The following is a 20727-nucleotide window of genomic DNA, read 5'->3' on the forward strand; positions in this document are numbered from 1 at the left end:
TATTCCAGCTGATGCCAGTGAAACAGAATTTGCGGTGGTCCTGCAACAATTAGTAAATGGACAACAGCAGCCATTACAATTTTTTTTCACAAAAAAATAGCCCCTGCACAATGCAAATATTGTGCATTTGACCGGGAGCTCCTGGCATTTTACAGAGTGTGCGGCACTACACAGCGACATGGAGGGCAGCCATTCACAATTTATACAGAGCACCGCCCACTCGCTGATGCCATAAGAAATCTGAGTAACGACGCTCTCCTCGACACTATCACCATGTCAGTCAATTCTCCACTGATGTTCAACACATCAATGGTGCTTAAAACTTAGTGTTGGACTTCTTGTCTTGTATTGAGACCTTGTCTCCAAATATAAACTGTTATGACCTTACTTTGAGTCACTAACATGACCTGCAACTCCACATGCTGTAGCAGGATCAGTTGACTGGTTTGATTCTGAATGTTATTCTCTTTCAGGATCTGAGAAATAGATATGGTGTGCCTTGTCACAAGGAAGAGCTCACCAACTGGTTCCAGTTTCATTGTGACATCACAGCTTTCAGTCTTCACTGTTTGTCAAACCTTGAAATTCAAACCACGTGGTCGGAGGCGTCTTGTCACGGTTCGCGCATCTCCCCCTGTCAGATGTTCATGTCCTCCCATGTGTGCACGCGCATTTGTGTGTGTGTTTTTTGTCCTTAGCATAAGTTAGTTTAAGTTACATTAATTAGTGTGTAAGCCTAAGGACTGACGACCTCAGCAGTTTGGTCCCACAGAACCTTACCACAAATTTCCAATTTTGAAATTCAACCTTCACAGTCACAGACCACTTGATGTGGCCAAATGTGAAATGTGACTGCAAATTGTGTACATAGGCTTTCAAAGACGACATGACACAATAAAAGGTGCCACGTAAATACAGCGCTTGGAGAATACAATGTTCCAACAGCAAGACTGCAGCGCATTCACCTGGATCTAGTCAGCTCATTCTCATAGTCCACAGCATATAAATACATCCTCTCCACAACAGATTGCATTATGCGGTGGGTAAAGGCAGTGCCCATAACAGATATTAATGCAGAAACCCCAACTAAAGTCTTCATACAACTTTGGATCTCACACTTCAGGTGGTCAGTGGCAATAACTATGTACCAGGACTGCCAGTTTGAGTCAACCCTGTTCCCAGAAATATCCAAACTGTGGAATGCTACTACACCACAGCCTACTATCTCAGAGCAATTGGCTGGTACAGTGGTGGCACTGAACCTCAACGGCAGTTTTAATTTGACACAGGGGCAAATGGGCAGAAGCATTACCTTGGCTACTGCTAGGGGTTCGTTCAGCCATAAAGGAAGACTAGTGGGTTGTTGGCAGTGATTTTATATGGAGAACGTTTGAACCCACCGATAGACTTCCTTGAGCCTAAAGAACGCCATTAAGTTGCTAACTCTAGTCATCCATGTGAAACAGTACACCTCACACAGAACATGGCCTCCTCAACACCACAGTACTCCCAAGATATTCATTCATAAGGCCCTCACAACTGCAAGTTTGTAATGCTGCACGAGGACCAGGTACAGACGGCTCTCAAATCACCTGCAAAGGCCTAAGGGGATGTGGCAACATCTTTGATGTCCTCCTTCATGACAAACATACAACTGTTTCAATACAGTTACTTAAACCTGTCGGGCTCCTACACGAGACCGCTGATGCGCAGGACCCACACAGCACTCTTGCATCTGCCAATGCACAGCAACACTGAAACACACATCATCAGTCAGCAACACCACCAGAGCCACCACCACCTGCTTCTCCTACTCCACCACTGGCTGTGCCATCTCCTCCATAGGACAACCCCCACTATCCCATCATGAGCACACCCACCAACTACGACATCTTCTCGACCACTACTCTCTTCACTAGGGCAGATTCCTACACCTCCAACATGGTATTCTGCAGTTTATGGTGGTGATGGTGGTGGTGGTGGTGGTGGTGGTGGTGGTGGTTGTTGTTGCGGGGGGGGGGGGGGTGAGGTGCCTGTCTTCCCATAGGAGAGTAGTATAGTTCTTAAATTAGTAACACTCTTGTCCTTTGTTGAAGTGTATTATATTTTATCTTTGTCTTCTGTTATGTTGTCTGGTGGCTTCCATGTTTATTATACAATGTTGATTTGTGTGTAATTAGTGTATAAAAGTGATTAATAAAACAAGTGAATCAATGAACTGAGTACCACTCCATTATTCAGAGTGCTTCCTGAGTGGAGTCCCTGTAAGTTATTGCCCTAAATAAGTCATTAGAAAATGTCATTGAGCTTTTAAGAAATTCTGTATGGTTGACAAAACTAGCATATCTGGCACACATTTTTTACAGAGTGCAATGAAATTAACTTGTAATTGGAAAGAAAGAGTTACAATTTTTAATACAAGAGAAAAAACTGCATCTTTTGAGAGAAAATTGAAGTTTTTTATTTCTTCAGTTTAAGGGAAAAATTTTATTGCTTTCCAGTTTTACATGAATGTTTGACTGAAAACAATTTCAAAATAGATGACATTTCTATACTATTTATAGAGCACTTACATGACTTGGAAAAATCTCTTGTGCAAAATTTTCTGAAAATTAGTGAAGGTAATTCCTGAGTCTAAAATCAATTTTTTTAAACAGCCAAGCCAGCACGCTTATGTGCAAAAGACTACGAAAAATTACTTTGCTTAATAAGTGACACTGATTTAAAGCCAAAGCACCAAGATCAGCCTTTATGTAATTTCTGGGCAGAAGAATATTTGATTTTATACAACAAGTTATTGTAATTTTACTTCCATTCACTATTACATATTTATATGAAGCAGGATTTTATTACGCTGCATTGTAACTGATATCAAGATGACTTGTACACTCCTGGAAATTGAAATAAGAACACCGTGAATTCATTGTCCCAGGAAGGGGAAACTTTATTGACACATTCCTGGGGTCAGATACATCACATGATCACACTGACAGAACCACAGGCACATAGACACAGGCAACAGAGCATGCACAATGTCGGCACTAGTACAGTGTATATCCACCTTTCGCAGCAATGCAGGCTGCTATTCTCCCATGGAGACGATCGTAGAGATGCTGGATGTAGTCCTGTGGAACGGCTTGCCATGCCATTTCCACCTGGCGCCTCAGTTGGACCAGCGTTCGTGCTGGACGTGCAGATCGCGTGAGACGACGCTTCATCCAGTCCCAAACATGCTCAATGGGGGACAGATCCGGAGATCTTGCTGGCCAGGGTAGTTGACTTACACCTTCTAGAGCACGTTGGGTGGCACGGGATACATGCGGACGTGCATTGTCCTGTTGGAACAGCAAGTTCCCTTGCCGGTCTAGGAATGGTAGAACGATGGGTTCGATGACGGTTTGGATGTACCGTGCACTATTCAGTGTCCCCTCGACGATCACCAGTGGTGTACGGCCAGTGTAGGAGATCGCTCCCCACACCATGCTGCCGGGTGTTGGCCCTGTGTGCCTCGGTCATATGCAGTCCTGATTGTGGCGCTCACCTGCACGGCGCCAAACACGCATACGACCATCATTGGCACCAAGGCAGAAGCGACTCTCATCGCTGAAGACGACACGTCTCCATTCGTCCCTCCATTCACGCCTGTCGCGACACCACTGGAGGCGGGCTGCACGATGTTGGGGCGTGAGCGGAAGACGGCCTAACGGTGTGCGGGACCGTAGCCCAGCTTCATGGAGACGGTTGCGAATGGTCCTCGCCGATACCCCAGGAGCAACAGTGTCCCTAATTTGCTGGGAAGTGGCGGTGCGGTCCCCTACGGCACTGCGTAGGATCCTACGGTCTTGGCGTGCATCCGTGTGTCGCTGCGGTCCAGTCCCAGGTTGACGGGCACGTGCACCTTCCGCCGACCACTGGCGACAACATCAATGTACTGTGGAGACCTCACGCCCCACGTGTTGAGTAATTCGGCGGTACGTCCACCCGGCCTCCCGCATGCCCACTATACGCCCTCGCTCAAAGTCCGTCAACTGCACATACGGTTCACGTCCACGCTGTCGCGGCATGCTACCAGTGTTAAAGACTGCGATGGAGCTCCGTATGCCACGGCAAACTGGCTGACACTAACGGCGGCGGTGCACAAATGCTGCGCAGCTAGTGCCATTCGACGGCCAACACCACGGTTCCTGGTGTGTCCGCTGTGCCGCGCGTGTGATCATTGCTTGTACAGCCCTCTCGCAGTGTCTGGAGCAAGTATGGTGGGTCTGACACACTGGTGTCAATGTGTTCTTTTTTCCATTTCCAGGAGTGTATTAAGGAGAAATATATCATTAAATACACCTGAAATAAACAATTTTTTTTTAGTTTTTAAAATTTATTTACCATTTCTTTGTTATTAGTTATGATTAAAATTGAAGTAGTCACTGAATAGACCAAGATTTTCTTATTTTTAAAAATTTTCTGAAACTTCAAAAGGAACATGTTCCATCAAAGTACCAAGCATATCAAAGTGCTTCCTCAATGGAAAAGTCTGGGAACACCTGGTCTACAACTTAATTGTCACAATCCATTCACTTGTGTGAATTCCTGTGTTCTAATCATATCTGTAAAGGGTTTTGATACTTGTTTTGGAGATATTACTGAATGCAATAAGGCTGGTGGCATACCAAGAACACTTGTTAGAGTAGCTGCAGAAGAACACACAGTTTGTTCACTAGCAATACGATGAAAAATTATTCTTGCATTAAAAGTGTGGCGTAAAAAGTATAACCATTACTTCGAGACACAGAACCACACAAGAGTGGAAAAAAATATTTACTATCTCTGTCTCTCTCTTTCTTTTCAAAATGCAATATGATTAACCTTGTCTTGCAATGAGCTCAATGAATCTTGTGATGTATTGTGGTGTAAAAGTGCGTACAGCAGGTAGTCCTACGCTATTTCAATGTCCCTTTAAAAACAAATTTTACACTGGCGAAAAATAATTTCCATTAAGCGGTCAGTCAAAAACAATTCAGAATAAAGAGATCGATAAAGAAGAAACATGACACAGTACGATGCAATGGAGTTAACACTATATGAAAGACGACAAAGCAGCATTTAATTTTAAATGGAAATTTATGTCATTAACATTCTGCAATAATGGTTTTTCATATATTAATTTTACAAACCTAAACTGCTGAATAACTTAAATTCAGTCTTATTATCCTTCTCTTTTCGGTCATACAGGGTATAAATGGATTAAGTTGCCAAAATTATACAGGCGGTACATCTCAGAGAGATTGACAAACAGGTTTAATGAAATATCGTTGTACCATGTTCTTTATTTTCTGTATTCCTAAATGATAGACATTTGTAAGACTGATAGATGCATTTCTGTTTACATTGTCAACTGACAGCAAACGTCCTTGCTCGAGTATTACCGACATTGATGCAGTAGCCAGAGAAGAAACCAGAGCAATGTAAACATTGGCTATGTACGACGACATGACAGTCAGATGCTACCAAAACAAGCATTGTAAACAGTCATTGGGTTGTCACAAACACGTAATTCATTTTACATAAACAATGAATTTAGTACAACCAGACTTTTCTCTTCTACAACATTACCATAACAAATGTTGCGGTATTAAAGAAAAGCTAACATCAAATAAAATGTATTCCCCTTAGTACAAAATCAACCAATTACTGCTTAATTCATTGTACATTAATTACAATCACCTGTTTCCTCTTTTTACAACAATACTATAAAAAAATTAAACTCAGATTATTTTGCTTTAATTCAACAGAACCGTACCGAAAATGAAACCCACATTACTTAATTTTCTCTTACATGAATACTACAATAAGTGTTCAAAATGTCCACTATTCGATTCGACACATGCTTAATTAGTTCCGTCGTACTTTTTCACACACATTCACATTTGCCTTTATGGTACTGGAAGCATTGAAAATCCCCTGTATAAGTTTGTCCCCATTATTTACTTGCTGAGCATATGTAAGTTACTTCATATGGCCCCAAAAGTAATAATCCAGTTGATATCAATCAGAACTGCATGCTGGCCGACGATGGGACCAGACTGTCCAATCTATCATTCTGGAAATTATCTATTCAAAAATCTTCATACTCTGTGACCAATGTCGGCAACCACATGTCATGATGTACGGCTAACGGAATATGTTCTAATACAATTGGTAGCAAATTTTTCTCTAGAAAGGTTCAGTAATTGTTATCACAGGTGAAACACAAGGCCCCATAACATAATAATAGGTCATACCCATCCATACATTTATGGAAAAGTGGCGCTGAAAATGAGTTGCTACTACTTGATGCTGATTGTGTACACTCCACAAGTGCATGCTACAGAAATTAGTTATTCCATTGAGAGTTAACCACGCTTCATCTGTGACGAGTATTTTTTTTCCAAAATCATGCTGCATACTTTGTAACAAAAACCACTCTGAGAACTCTCATCACACAGGGGAACCTTGCTCTTCAAACACTTGTATATGTCGAATGCTGTAAGACCACAAATGCTCCTCTTTCAGAGTGTGACGAATGAATGTGTGCAATACAACCATTTTGCGGGTGATGCCTCTAGTACACTGAGTAGGAGCTTCATGGATGCAGTCCAGAATTTGTTTCTCAGCTTCCAACATACATTCTTCGCGTTGTGGGACTCTGCATTCTGTGTGGGGTAGTATCTCTCAATCCATGCACATTAAATATGTACTCCTAAGATGTATTCTGTCATGATCATTTAATAATAAAATGAAATCATATCAGAAAAGACAATACATTTTGCATACAGAACTAAATTAAAAAGATAAAGATAATTACTGTACTTCCTCATGAATGAATTGCAAAATAATCCAGTAAAAGTAGAGAATTATGATGATACAAACCTTTGGTGAACAGCAACAAATGTCGTTCATGTAAGAAGTCTTTGTTGTGGGACACGTTCTCGATAAACTCATACAGCTGCCCTCGCAACATCTTTTGCCTTTCCATAAATTAAATGGGTATCACATAATTCAGTGATAGTAAATCTCCCTTCCATCCTAATGTTTAACAGCGTTGCAATAACATCTGCATAGGTAACAATCATCATCTTACAAGGACTCTGCCACGCGGGCCCTTGGTGCCCATGTGCTTGCGACTCAGCTCGTGACGTCAATAAGTGCAGTGGTAATTAACACAAACCGATTGCTTGTGTAAGTGCAGCTACTCTGGGGGAGGTGGTGGAACAGGCAGCCTGTAGTGGTTTGATCCTGTGTAATGAATTCTCTCAGTCTACTGTGCATAATGTTTACATACGTCATGTCTAATCCGGGTGCACTGTCCAGTGTCTACTTGTCCAAAGACATTGTCCTGAGATGAACTGTTTACTAGACATTTTAAATCTATTATTTGTGTCCTCCTAACAGGGTTTTTTAGGCAGGTTTTACCATAACAATGGGCCTTCACAGCCGATGAACCACGCATGTGCCAATGTTAACATCACATTGCCAACTACAACTGAAATGGGCACATGACCATCCGCACTGGATGTTGGCACAGTGGCAGAGTTTTGCAAGGAACACAGTGGCGTGTTCCAATTGGCGTGCTGGCTCCCCATACTCACTAGATCTGAACCCGATCGAACACATCTGGGATGTGATTGATCTTGGTGCCACAGCTCATTGCCCCCTTCCTGGAATTAATAGAAATTAGGTTACTTGTGTGGTGCCCACTCTTGCCAGTTACCTACCAAGGCCATGATGTGTCACCACTGTTACCAGTGCCAAAGGTGGATATACCAGCTATTAGGTAGGTGGTCATAATGTTCACACTGATCCATATATGTCTTAACTATCTGCATCATGTTAAACTACTCCGTTGGCCATCAAGATCACCAGATCTGTCCCCGATAGAACATATGCTGGACCAGCTCGAACATCAACTGCACCCCAGTGCCAGTATATCAAGGGCCAGTTACAACAGTTGCTAAAGAGGTTGGCTCAGGATAGGATACAACAGCGTTAGGGCACACTTTCTGAATGTGCCATTACTTGCTTCCAGGCCGTAGGGAGAGTGACACCATACTGAGAAGTGGGCTCATATTGCCAAATTCTTAGTAAATTTGACTAAATTTTATCATAACTGAACTAACATAACATGCCACACTCTCTCAATTTGTTTTTCATTCTTCCCTTCTGTGTGCCAGTGCATTTTAAGAAAGGCTTAATTGTAATCGACGGTGAAATTGTCTGTGAGCTATGTAAAGCTGGGTATGAAGCATTGCAGGGGTTAATGATGTGCTCAGTTTTGGCGTCACCGAGGGTGGATGCAATTTGAAATAGTTGACATGAAGTATTCTGAACATTGCCAACTTATCAGTACTTAAGGGCCAACTATTACAGGTAGTGTATTGGGGGCTCATAACATACTACTTCGTGTAGGTTATCAATTTGATCGGTACATATGTGGCCTGAGTTGCCATCCCACAATGACAGTACTGGCTCTTGAGCAAAAAATGTTGGATGGCTGCTGCTGCTGCCACATACACTTTGGTATCTCGCCATTCTCAATGTGGGCATTACTTTAATGGATGGTATATAAACTGATCCGATTTTATTACTGCACATTGCTTACTAGTGTGAGCAGCTGTACTGGCAGTACATTCTCCGATACCCATCCCCAGCTTCCTTCCTCCACTTGCATGAAAAGTAGTTCTCTTTGCAAAATTTGCTTTTAAACTGTGCGAGAATAAACGAGTCATGTACAAATGAGGAGTTCAATAATAAAAAGCAATGGATTTTTATGAAAATGAAGCATAAGAATTGAAGAAGCCAGTGGTTTATTTAGCCGATATGCACAAGTAAATGCTGGAAAAGTGGTAGTGTCCAAGGAGTATTGTCAGGCACAAGAGCTGGGCAACATTTAATTTTTACACAATGTAGGCATTGATCTACAGACATGCAGTACTGATGGGAGACCATCTAGCATAAGGATACCTTAAACGACGACAAATTTTGTTAGCAATTATTTTTGTTATATGGTATTCTTTATCAATATTATGTTTAATGTATAGCAACCTGAAAAATCACATCTCCTTGAATGGATAAAATTAAAATCTCATCTCCTGTTTTTGCAGAATGAGGCTACTGAGGAAGTAATAGGTGCCACCTTCAGTAAGAAACTAGATTTTTAATTGTTTGGTACCCTCCCCAATCCAGTGTTTTAGCAGTACAAAAGTCCCACATTTCTTATCTTTGCAAGGTCTTAGTGGAGGCAGTTTGCTTGTTCTGATCTGTCCATGAACTGTCTCACATTTACTGATATTGTGTGGATCACTAAGTACTGTTTTATTGCTGATATAGAGAAGTGTAGGATAGAAAGAAAAATCCAAACCTCTTAAATACTATCAACAGGTTTGTCAAATTTAACATCTGTGTCTGATGGTCACCAAATCACTATCAACAGTGTCACACGTCTTCAACTCCAGAAGACAATGCAGAGTGAATTGACAGGACGCAAGGTGCACAGAAAGGATGTGTAATGCCACCAACTCTCTTCCAATTGCTTTCCAAAATTCTGCCAATGAAAATTTGTCTCAAGACTAGAAATAGAAAGGGAGCTGTGTGTGTGTGTGTGTGTGTGTGTGTGTGTGTGTGTGTGTGTGTGTGTGTGTGAGAGAGAGAGAGAGAGAGAGATTGACTTCGGTATTTCCCCTTCTAAGACTGGTAATATTCATTTCAATATTCAAATTCACATTGGTTAACATGTTGACTGCAATGAGGCCACTGCAGCAGAATCACCTGCTGTGGCCAGCAGCAGCCACATGGCAATCAACATGTTAACATCACCCTAGAAATGGAAACCCTCATATACAAGTACTTCTAAAAGAGCAAAACAAGGAACTCTCAAGTTTATGGGCCATCACTCAAGGTATTATGCCGCCTTCAAGGATTCATTTTTTTTTTTCATTTAAACACTTTGTATAGACATGGAATTTATAGGGGGTAATTCTGAAGTCTTCCGGTGCGTGTTCACTTCAGCATGGGTAATTTTGATGCAATATCTGGGCAAAGTCATTCGTTTTAGTCTGTGGCAAACCACCCAAGTTGCTACTCTCATGTTATTTCATAGTTTTTCACTAGTTACAAAACTGGCCATTGCTAACATTAAAATTAAACACTCCAGTCTGCACAGGTTAACAGCGTCCTTTTGAAATCAGACTTTACGTATGTGTATAAGCTTGAAAGAATGGATTTGCAGTTGTCAAAACCATCACAGGAACAAATGTTTTCAAATTTGAAATATTAAATTAATTAATTAAATTAACTCTCATATCATACATAGAAACATATGCCATAATGCCCCTAGATATTCAAACTGCTGAAGAACGATTGTGGATGGGATCCTCATACACACCAATTCTAATTCTTGCCCACGCTATCAGTCCACTGGTACTTTGACTTTTTCACATATACACGAGGTAGTTTCTTCATGTATTCTTCCTCCAGATGTGTGTGTTTCCATGTTCAACATAAAACAATGAAAACACCTCACCGCTTCACTCTTCACAATGTTTCTTACATTCACTACCCTACTGTTAATAGGACACAAACTACAGATCTGGATTCAGGTAAGCCTCCAGAAGACAGTTACAAACTGCAATGGTTAATAACTTGTGTTTCATTGCTTTCTGCAGGACTCTACAGTTTAGTTTTAGTCTGCCGTTTATTCCAGCCAACTGTGAGGCATGATTGTAATCCCACATTGATTTTCTTGTGGACATCCAATTTGGGTTGGGTTGTTTGGGGAAGGAGACCAGACAGCGCAGTCATCGGTCTCATCGGACTAGGGAAGGATGGGGAAGGAAGTCGGCTGTGCCCTTTCAGAGGAACCATCCCGGCATTTGCCTGGAGTGATTTAGGGAAATCACGGAAAACCTAAATCAGGATTGCTGGACGCGGGATTGAACCGTCGTCCTCCCGAATGCGAGTCCAGTGTCTAACCACTGCGCCACCTCGCTCGGTGACATCTAATTTCAAACAGATTATAAAGATAGCTCTGTCAAGAAATCTTTGGTAGATGAGGATCAATCATTGGAATAAAACTGTGTGAGCATCAAATTTTGACTCTAGGTAAGCAGAAGGGAACCAATACAAACACAAAATCTCACTGCTGGATGAGGATTTGCACTCTACTTCTCCTTAATGGAAGTGCAAGGTTTTGACCACTGCAACATCGCCTTCAGTGAACATACTTGTTTGCTGTGTGTGAAAGTTTTTGTACGACTTTTCAATAGCACTTTCTGCACTGCTTGCATGACCAAGCAGGGGTCCTAGGTGGCCCAGATGCATTTATAAGAATTGTGCATGTTTTATACTGCATTGTGCTTTCTCTAAGTTTCACTCTGTTCTTATAACACTACGGAGGACTATTGTTGCAATATTTATGTAATGAGTACATAAGAGGAACTAATAAAGATACTAATTTTGGAGTAGTGTCACTGCACAATAAAATGGCGAGTTCAGAAATAGTGGCTAATGATCTCTCCACCCTTAAAATAAATGTTTCTGCCGGACACACTCTTCAATTCAAATTTTAATCACACTGAATCATCTAGATCAAACAACATTTATATATAAAGCAGTCTCAAAAATTAAAAGATAAAACACTTCATGAAAGAAGGCAAAATCTTGAGTAAAATATTCATCACTGTTCTTCCCTTCTTTCTGAAAAATTTGCTGTTTTAATGTCCACAATATATTTTGTCCTTCAAACATATTCACTCTGAAAGTAATTTTAAGTATTCTTAGTTTGAAGATTAAAGTCTTACCAGTAAAACACTGACTACTACACTCAATCTTTCCTACTCTTACCAATAATGTGTTAAAATATGGCAAGTATATAAACCATGTTGCACCTCCATAGTATGAAACACACACTTTTCCAACATACATTACACACAAGAAAAGTATATTATTTCAAATGTGTTCAGGTAAGAGAACTTTTATAAGGTGATAACTTACATTTCAAAGTAATTCTAACACTAAGTACAAAACATTACAATTCATACTGATACTTATTCCACACAGTTATTTGTCATCAGATCATCTTCACAGAAATTCCTGAACCTCTGTAACACATACAGAACTTTAATTACTGGACACATTATTTGCTCTAATGAGCAGCAAAGTGAATTCAAAGTGTGCCCACTACTTATATACTGGCATACACTTTAACAACACTGAAGGTAAAAATTCATAAAAATTATTCAGTCTTTCTTCTTTGGTTTCTTTGGATTGCGACTTCGTGATTTAGCTTTGCACAGTGGACAGATGGGTGCATTTCGATGAATCTGCTGGTGGCAGGATAGGCATGACTTCATAGGAGGCGGCTGTTGCCTGAAATACAGTTTTGATTATGGCTATGATAATGATGATAATAATAATAAAACTGCCTTATAGTAAGCACGACATCTATGCAACGTTATTTTATATTAAATCATCAGCTGTTAACCCATCACTTCTATGTTTATCACTGCATTCAAGTATTCCTTTGAACATGAGTATATCAATGCAAAAGAAGTTTCTCAATTACTATGCAGTTAAATTCTATGAAGTATGGAAGTTGAATTTACCAACTGTATTTGTGAATGCAAACAATAAGACACACCTAAAACACAAGTAAGTACTGGTAATCTACTGTGGTGAAGTTCCGTAGCATATTGGTAACTGATGACCCCCCAAAAATGTTATTCTCACACTAAGTCTTGATGTATAGCCATTTCACACTTTGACCAACAAGTAGTAGTTCTGCAGCATACTATGTTATGTTAACATCACTGTGACATCTCTCTGACTTTTTCCAACTAATAAAACTTTCTGATCTGGCTGACAGATACTGTCTTCTTACATGTTTATTAACTTCAAAAGTCTTAGTATAATATGGCATTCAGAGCACAGCAACTCAGATGCAAAATATTAACATCTAAACACAAATGACAAACAGAAAGATGCAAGGAATTAGACTCTGGAAATGGTGGAAATCCATGTAGAACAAAATCCTCCAAGTATTTGGCACTGAAGAGCTAACAGCAAACAAGAAAATGTCTAAAAATGTGGCACAAATGGTAGAAAGAACTTCAGATCAAGAGGCATATACACTATCAACATACAAATGTAAAATTAACATGATGTATTTACTGAAATTCACTCTCATAGCACTCATGGAACAGTTAATGTGCAATACGGTAAAATATCACTCTCGTCACGTTAAGAAGCTTCCATAAGTATCATATCCAAACCACTGTCATTTAAAATAGCTCATCACCCATAAATTGACTACTGTACTGTAACAAATAAAACACTTTGTTATAATGGATCACAGCAAAAATGAGTACACTCCTCACCAAGATATAAGTGCCCAATATCCAGATACCATGGGCTTATTATTTATCCACAGGCAACTTTGCTAGATCCTGAACACAGTGTTTTGCTGTAGCTATAATTTTTAGAATTTTGTTTGCATAAAGCTTTCAACAATGTAGAATAGAAAGATGCAATCTGCACATTTGACATTGTACGCTGGGGCTGTGAAAGTAAAATGTATTTAGTCTTTGATCTCATTTTTATTATACACTCCTGGAAATGGAAAAAAGAACACATTGACACCGGTGTGTCAGACCCACCATACTTGCTCCGGACACTGCGAGAGGGCTGTACAAGCAATGATCACACGCACGGCACAGCGGACACACCAGGAACCGCGGTGTTGGCCATCGAATGGCGCTAGCTGCGCAGCATTTGTGCACCGCCGCCGTCAGTGTCAGCCAGTTTGCCGTGGCATACGGAGCTCCATCGCAGTCTTTAACACTGGTAGCATGCTGAGACAGCGTGGACGTGAACCGTATGTGCAGTTGACGGACTTTGAGCGAGGGCGTATAGTGGGCATGCGGGAGGCCCAGTGGACGTACCGCCGAATTGCTCAACACGTGGGGCGTGAGGTCTCCACAGTACATCGATGTTGTCGCCAGTGGTCGGCGGAAGGTGCACGTGCCCGTCAACCTGGGACCGGACCGCAGCGACGCACGGATGCACGCCAAGACCGTAGGATCCTACGCAGTGCCGTAGGGGACCGCACCGCCACTTCCCAGCAAATTAGGGACACTGTTGCTCCTGGGGTATCGGCGAGGACCATTCGCAACCGTCTCCATGAAGCTGGGCTACGGTCCCGCACACCGTTAGGCCGTCTTCCGCTCACGCCCCAACATCGTGCAGCCCGCCTCCAGTGGTGTCGCGACAGGCGTGAATGGAGGGACGAATGGAGACGTGTCGTCTTCAGCGATGAGAGTCGCTTCTGCCTTGGTGCCAATGATGGTCGTATGCGTGTTTGGCGCCGTGCAGGTGAGCGCCACAATCAGGACTGCATACGACCGAGGCACACAGGGCCAACACCCGGCATCATGGTGTGGGGAGCGATCTCCTACACTGGCCGTACACCACTGGTGATCGTCGAGGGGACACTGAATAGTGCACGGTACATCCAAACCATCATCGAACCCATCGTTCTACCATTCCTAGACCGGCAAGGGAACTTGCTGTTCCAACAGGACAATGCACGTCCGCATGTATCCCGTGCCACCCAACGTGCTCTAGAAGGTGTAAGTCAACTACCCTGGCCAGCAAGATCTCCGGATCTGTCCCCCATTGAGCATGTTTGGGACTGGATGAAGCGTCGTCTCACGCGGTCTGCACGTCCAGCACGAACGCTGGTCCAACTGAGGCGCCAGGTGGAAATGGCATGGCAAGCCGTTCCACAGGACTACATCCAGCATCTCTACGATCGTCTCCATGGGAGAATAGCAGCCTGCATTGCTGCGAAAGGTGGATATACACTGTACTAGTGCCGACATTGTGCATGCTCTGTTGCCTGTGTCTATGTGCCTGTGGTTCTGTCAGTGTGATCATGTGATGTATCTGACCCCAGGAATGTGTCAATAAAGTTTCCCCTTCCTGGGACAATGAATTCACGGTGTTCTTATTTCAATTTCCAGGAGTGTACAATGACACACAAATCACCTTCAATTTAAATGGAAAATGAAGCTGGGTGCTATGTTTTGGAGTATCAGAATTGGCTACAGAAGCCAGTTTCAAATGTGCATATATTTATGTGAATGGCTTAAAAAAAAAAAAAACAGTGCTTTTGTAAACAGTTTCCCAGTAATGGTTCATTGAGACAGTCATTTCTTTGCTACCATTGCACAACTAACAAGAAATGTAGAGTGTGTGATGAACTAATCTCTCATGACAGCTCACTCTTGCACCAAAATTAATTTTATTGGCATTTGCCTTACACGATTTAGAGAAACCACATAAAACCTTAATATGAATGGCTGAACGGGTTTGGAACACCATTGTATCAAATGTGAATCCAGTGGCTTAACCACTGCAGCACCTTACTCAAACGGGAAACTGTATCACAGGATCTTATAAAAGCAGAATGTTCATGTCCGGGAAGTTTGGTGGCGAGCGGAAGTGCTTAAACTCAGAAGAGTGTTCCTGGAGCCATTCTGCAGCATTTCTGGACGTGTGGGGTGTCGCATTTTCCTGCTGGAATTGCCCAAGTACGTCTGAATACACAATGGACAGGAAAGGATGCAGGTGATCAGACGGGGTGCTAAGTACGTGTCACCAGTGAGAGTCGTACCTAGATGTATCAGGGATCCCATATCACTCCAACTGCACATGCCCAACACCATTAAAGAGCCTCCACCAGCTTCAACAGTCCCCTGCTGACATGCAGGGCCCATGGATACATGACATTGTATCCATACCCATACACGTCCACACCCATCTGATTGATACAATTTTAAACGAGACTTGTCTGCAGAATGAGATTTTCATTCTGCAGCAGAGTGTGTGCTGATATGAAACATCCTGGCAGATTAAAACTGTGTGCCGGACCGAGACTTGAACTCGGGACCTTTGCCTTTCATGGACAAGTGCTCTACCATCTGAACTACCCAAGCACGACTCATACCCCGTCCCCACAGCTTTCCTTCTGCCAGTACCTCATCTCCTACCTCCAAGCTTTACAGAAGCTCTCCCGCGAACCTTGCAGAACTGGCACTCCTGAAAGAAAGGATATTGCGGGGACATGGCTTAACCACAGCCTGGGGGATGTTTCCAGAACGGGATTTTCACGCTCCAGAGGAGTGTGCACTGATATGAAACCTCCTGGCAGATTAAAACTGTCAGACTTGTCTGACCAGGTGACATGTTCCCAGTTATCAACAGTCCAATGTTGGCGTTGACGGGTCCAGGCGAGGCATAAGGCTTTGTGTCGTGCAGTCATCAAGGGCACACAAAGTGGGCCTTTGGCTCTGATAGCCCATATCGATAATTTTTTGTTGAATGGTTCACGCACTGACACTTGCTGATAGCCCACCGCTGAAATCTGCAGCAGTTTGAGGGAAGGGCAGCACTTCAGTCACGTTGAATGATTCTCTTCTGTTGTCGTCGGTCATGTTCTTGCAGGATCTTTTTCCGGCTGCAGCGATGTCCGAGATTTGATGTTTTACCAGATTCCTGATACACACAGTACACTCGTGAAATAGTCATACAGGAAAATCCCAACTTCATCGCTACCTTGGAGATGCTGTGTCCCATCGCTCGTGCGCCAACTATAACACCGTGATCAAACTCACTTAAATCATGATAACCTGCCATTGTAGCAGCAGTAATTGATCTACCAACTGCGCCAGATGCTTGTTGTCTTATATAGGCATTGCCAACCGCAGTGCTGTATTCTGCCTGCTTACATATATCTGTATTTGACTATGATTGCCTATACCAATTTCTTAGGCACTTCAGTGTATTTAAAGATTTATGAATATAAAAATAAGCAGATGTTTTGGAAGTTACAAGTCAAGACTTCAATTAATTAAAACTAATATAGAAATTAATAAGTAATAGGAGATTGTTCCTGGAAATCTGTTTCTAATTTATTTAATTTTGTCTTTTCAATATATTGGTGAAACTGTACATTGGTACAAAGCAAAATGAAATTTAAAATGAATTAGTACAGAAGCAGCCTAAATCTGGATGTATATCAAGGCTTCCAAAATGTACCATGTCGCATAATTGTTCATTATTCACACATAATTGTTCATAATTTACTGAGTGAGCCATCACTGTCAGATCTTACATCCTCATCTTCACATTTGAAGTCCATGTACCACTTCTTATGTGTAGAAGGGATAAACATTTCTGCAACTTTAACACATTCACTGCAGCTGACGATTGTAAGCGTTTACACCATCAATATGGCAGTTTGGCTGACGCTTATAAGTGTTTCTGCGATCAACAAGCCAGTGCGGGTAATGCTTATAAGCGGCGCGTTCACTAGCTGAGTACTCAGTTTAGTTTGTTCGGCTGTGCACTCACGTTAGTACAAGCAACCAACGAAATATCACGTAACGTTTTCCTGTCTGCAGTTGTGTGTTTTCGTATTTAGTCATCTGTGTTGTGCATCATTTGCAATGGTGGCGAATCAACCAACACCGGGGCCTTCTAACCCAAAAGAGAGTAGGAAGAGTGAACAACATTCTGACCATGAGTTACTGAGTGTGTTGGAAGAGAGTGACGTTGAGTTCAGAGGGGATGAACCATAGGAGGGTGGCTGGGATTTGGAGACTGCGGAAACATACCATAGCGATGACAGTGTGGAAGCAAAACTGTCGAATATGTTTTACGACAGTTTGGAACTGGATGATACAGATGACGATGATGAGGAAATTGCTGATGATAAAGAACCCGCACTCGCAGAAGTAAGCAAACCGAGTGCGACTTGGCATGAAGAACTACATGGGATGCAGTATTATCTGTTTACGAAAGCAGAATGTTTGCAGATAAATCCTGCTGGCAATATGCCAATAGGTTTCTTCAGGCAACTGGTTACAGATGACATACTGCAGCTCGTAGTTGATGAAACGAATGGTAATGCATGCAATATATTTGCAAGCAAAAATATGAAAGAGGGCTCTAGGATTAGTAATTTGGAAACCTGTAAGTATAGGAGAAAGACTAGTCTTCCTGGGTATTTAATTACATATGGGTAATGTCAAATAAGTCCAATTACAAGACTACTGGAAGAAAGACCTGCTGTTCGAAAACAGAGGAACAGCGATGAGCATGAGCAGAGACAGATATTTGCTCATCTTACGCTCACTGCATTTTGCAAAAAATTCAGAGTCAGGAGACCTGAAACCAGATGATCTACTATACAAGGTACACCTTATATAGAATTATTTCAACCACAGAATGTGTCAGGTTTATTATCCAATTAGGGATCTATCTTTAGATAAAGCAATGATTCTTTGAAGGGGACGATTGTCATTTAGACAATATATAAATAACAAAAGGAATAAATATGGCATCAAATTGTACATGCTAAATAATCCAGATGGTTTTGTAAATAAATGCGCTGTGTACACGGGGATGTAAGGGCATGCTGAAAATATAGTATTACATTTGTTGGAAGAGAAGCTGCATGTTGGCCATCAGGTTCGCATGGACAATTTTTACAACCAGCTTTGCTTTAGCTAAAACCCTGTTGAAAGCAAAAACACATTGCACCGGGACACTAAGGGTAAATAGGAGAAATACCCCTAAAGACGTGGTATGCGCAAAACTGGGGAAAGGAGACACTATTGCACAATATTCGGACAGTGTAATGATTGGCAAATGGAAGGATAGATGAGAGGTCTCCTATATTTCCACAGAATATCCTAATACAATGGGACATGTGCCAAATGCATGCCAGCAAATAGTCTCGAAACCACTGCCAATCATCAAATAATAGTTGTATGTCTGGGACCGATAGGCAGGACCAGATGTTTTCGTATTATTTATGTGAATGAAAGACTATTCACTGGTCAGAGAAACTATTCTTCAATGTAGTTGACATGCTAATGTTGAATTCACATTACCTATATAATAAATACTCAGGGCATAAAATGATAGAGAGGAGTTAAACGACTATATGTCAGTCCCTATTGAGAGAATAGGAGACAGCTAAAAACAAGTACATGGAAAAATTGGCTGGAAAAACACCATACAAAAATGAAGGTCCAAAAGTAAAAATTAAATGACCTTTGCCATATTGCTTCGCTGCATAAAAAGCAAAACACGGTCACCAGCCCTCACATCATTCGATAAAACAGCTGACAAATCAGATGGCAAACCCAAGCTAGAACATAGATTGTTAAAAAAAAAGGACATTCCAGCAGGAATTGGTGGACAGTTAAAATTTGGGCGCAGTGTGTACAAAGTGGTGGGGTAGCGCCACTTAGCAAATGACGATGGCTAAAAAGGCAGTGCCCAATACACAGAAGAGTCAAAATAATCTCCTCCCGGCAGGAGGGCCCAGAGGAGGTCGTCCAAGGCGCTGGGAGAGGCTTAATAAACCGAAGCTTATTCCCATGGAGGGAGGATCATTGGCGATGCCAAAGGGGAACCACCTCCTGACAGACGGCAACACAGATATCATCGGAGGGAATATAGGTATTTGCAGGCTGAGGTACGAGGACTGCAGCCTTGGCAGCAGTCTCGTTTCCTGGCAGACCGACATGACCAGGGACCCACAGAAATGTGACACTGGCTTCATGAAGAGTGAGCGAGTGACAGTTTTCCTGGACCCGCTGCACTAAGGGGTGAGCAGTGTACAGTGTACATAGACTTTGGAGGGCACTGAGTGAGTCTGAGCAGAGAACAATTGGAAAGGCTGTATTGCCGGGTGTACTCCGTGGCCTGATACAAGGCGAAGAGCTCGGCTGTAAATACTGAGGCGTGTGCCGGAAGCTGATATCTAAAGACACTGGTGCCAATGACGAAGGCACACCCGACCCCGCTGTCAGTCCGAGAGCCATCAGTGTAGACAAAGGTACTATCGCCAAGTTCCATGCGAAGGTCGTGAAATTTGAGGCAATACACTGAGGCTGGAGTAGCGTCCTTAGGAAACAAATGCAGGCCCAGGTTAACATGGACCGCGTCACGAAGCCAAGGTGGTAAAGGGTCACACCCACTGGGAAAGTTGGAGGTAGTGTGAAGTTAAGCTGCCGTAGCAAGTGGTGAAAGCGGACTCCAGGAGGTAACAGAGAAGTGGGATGAGCCCCATACTGACGGTCAATGGAATCATCAATGAAGGAGGCATAGGAGGGGTGGCCACGCATGGTAGACTAATGGCATGCGTACCTGCAGAGCAGGAAGTAACGGCGGTAGGACAGTGGTAGTTCAGCAGCTTCAGCATACAGACTCTCAACTGGGCTGGTGAAAAAGGCACCTGTGACCGAACAGATGCTGAGATGGTGGATACTGTTGAGACGGCATAAGAGGGATGGGCGTGCAGACGCATAAACAAAGCACCTGAAGTCTAATTTTGGACAAGGGACCAGTGCGAACGGAGGAGGGCAGTTCGATCAGCACGCCAGGAAGTACCATTGAGGACACGAAGGACATTGAGGGTCTGCGTACAGCGGGCTGCCAGGTAAGACACATGGGAGGACCAAGAGTGTTTCCTATCAAGCAAGAGCCCCAGGAATTTAGTAGTTTCAATGAATGGAAGGACAAGAGGCCCACGATGTAGAGATGGTGGGAGAAAGCATTTTCGCCGGCAGAAATTCATACAAATGGTTTTGTCAGAGGAAAAGCAAAAGCCACCGTCGATGCTCCAGG

The 20727-nt window shown here is 42.5% G+C and overlaps 1 protein-coding gene across 1 annotated transcript in view; it reads right to left on the bottom strand.

Annotated features, from left to right (window-relative positions):
• Positions 1–11626: 11626 nt before the first annotated feature.
• Positions 11627–20727, bottom strand: part of LOC126248370 (zinc finger C4H2 domain-containing protein) — a 138912-nt gene continuing 129811 nt past the window's right edge. Inside the window, exon 5 of the mRNA XM_049949299.1 lies at positions 11627–12396. Coding sequence (XP_049805256.1) covers positions 12267–12396 — 130 coding nt within the window. The 3' untranslated portion in view covers positions 11627–12266. The remainder of the gene's footprint in view (positions 12397–20727) is intronic.

This window comes from Schistocerca nitens, chromosome 3 (genome assembly GCF_023898315.1).
Source record: "Schistocerca nitens isolate TAMUIC-IGC-003100 chromosome 3, iqSchNite1.1, whole genome shotgun sequence".
Taxonomy (NCBI): domain Eukaryota; kingdom Metazoa; phylum Arthropoda; class Insecta; order Orthoptera; family Acrididae; genus Schistocerca; species Schistocerca nitens.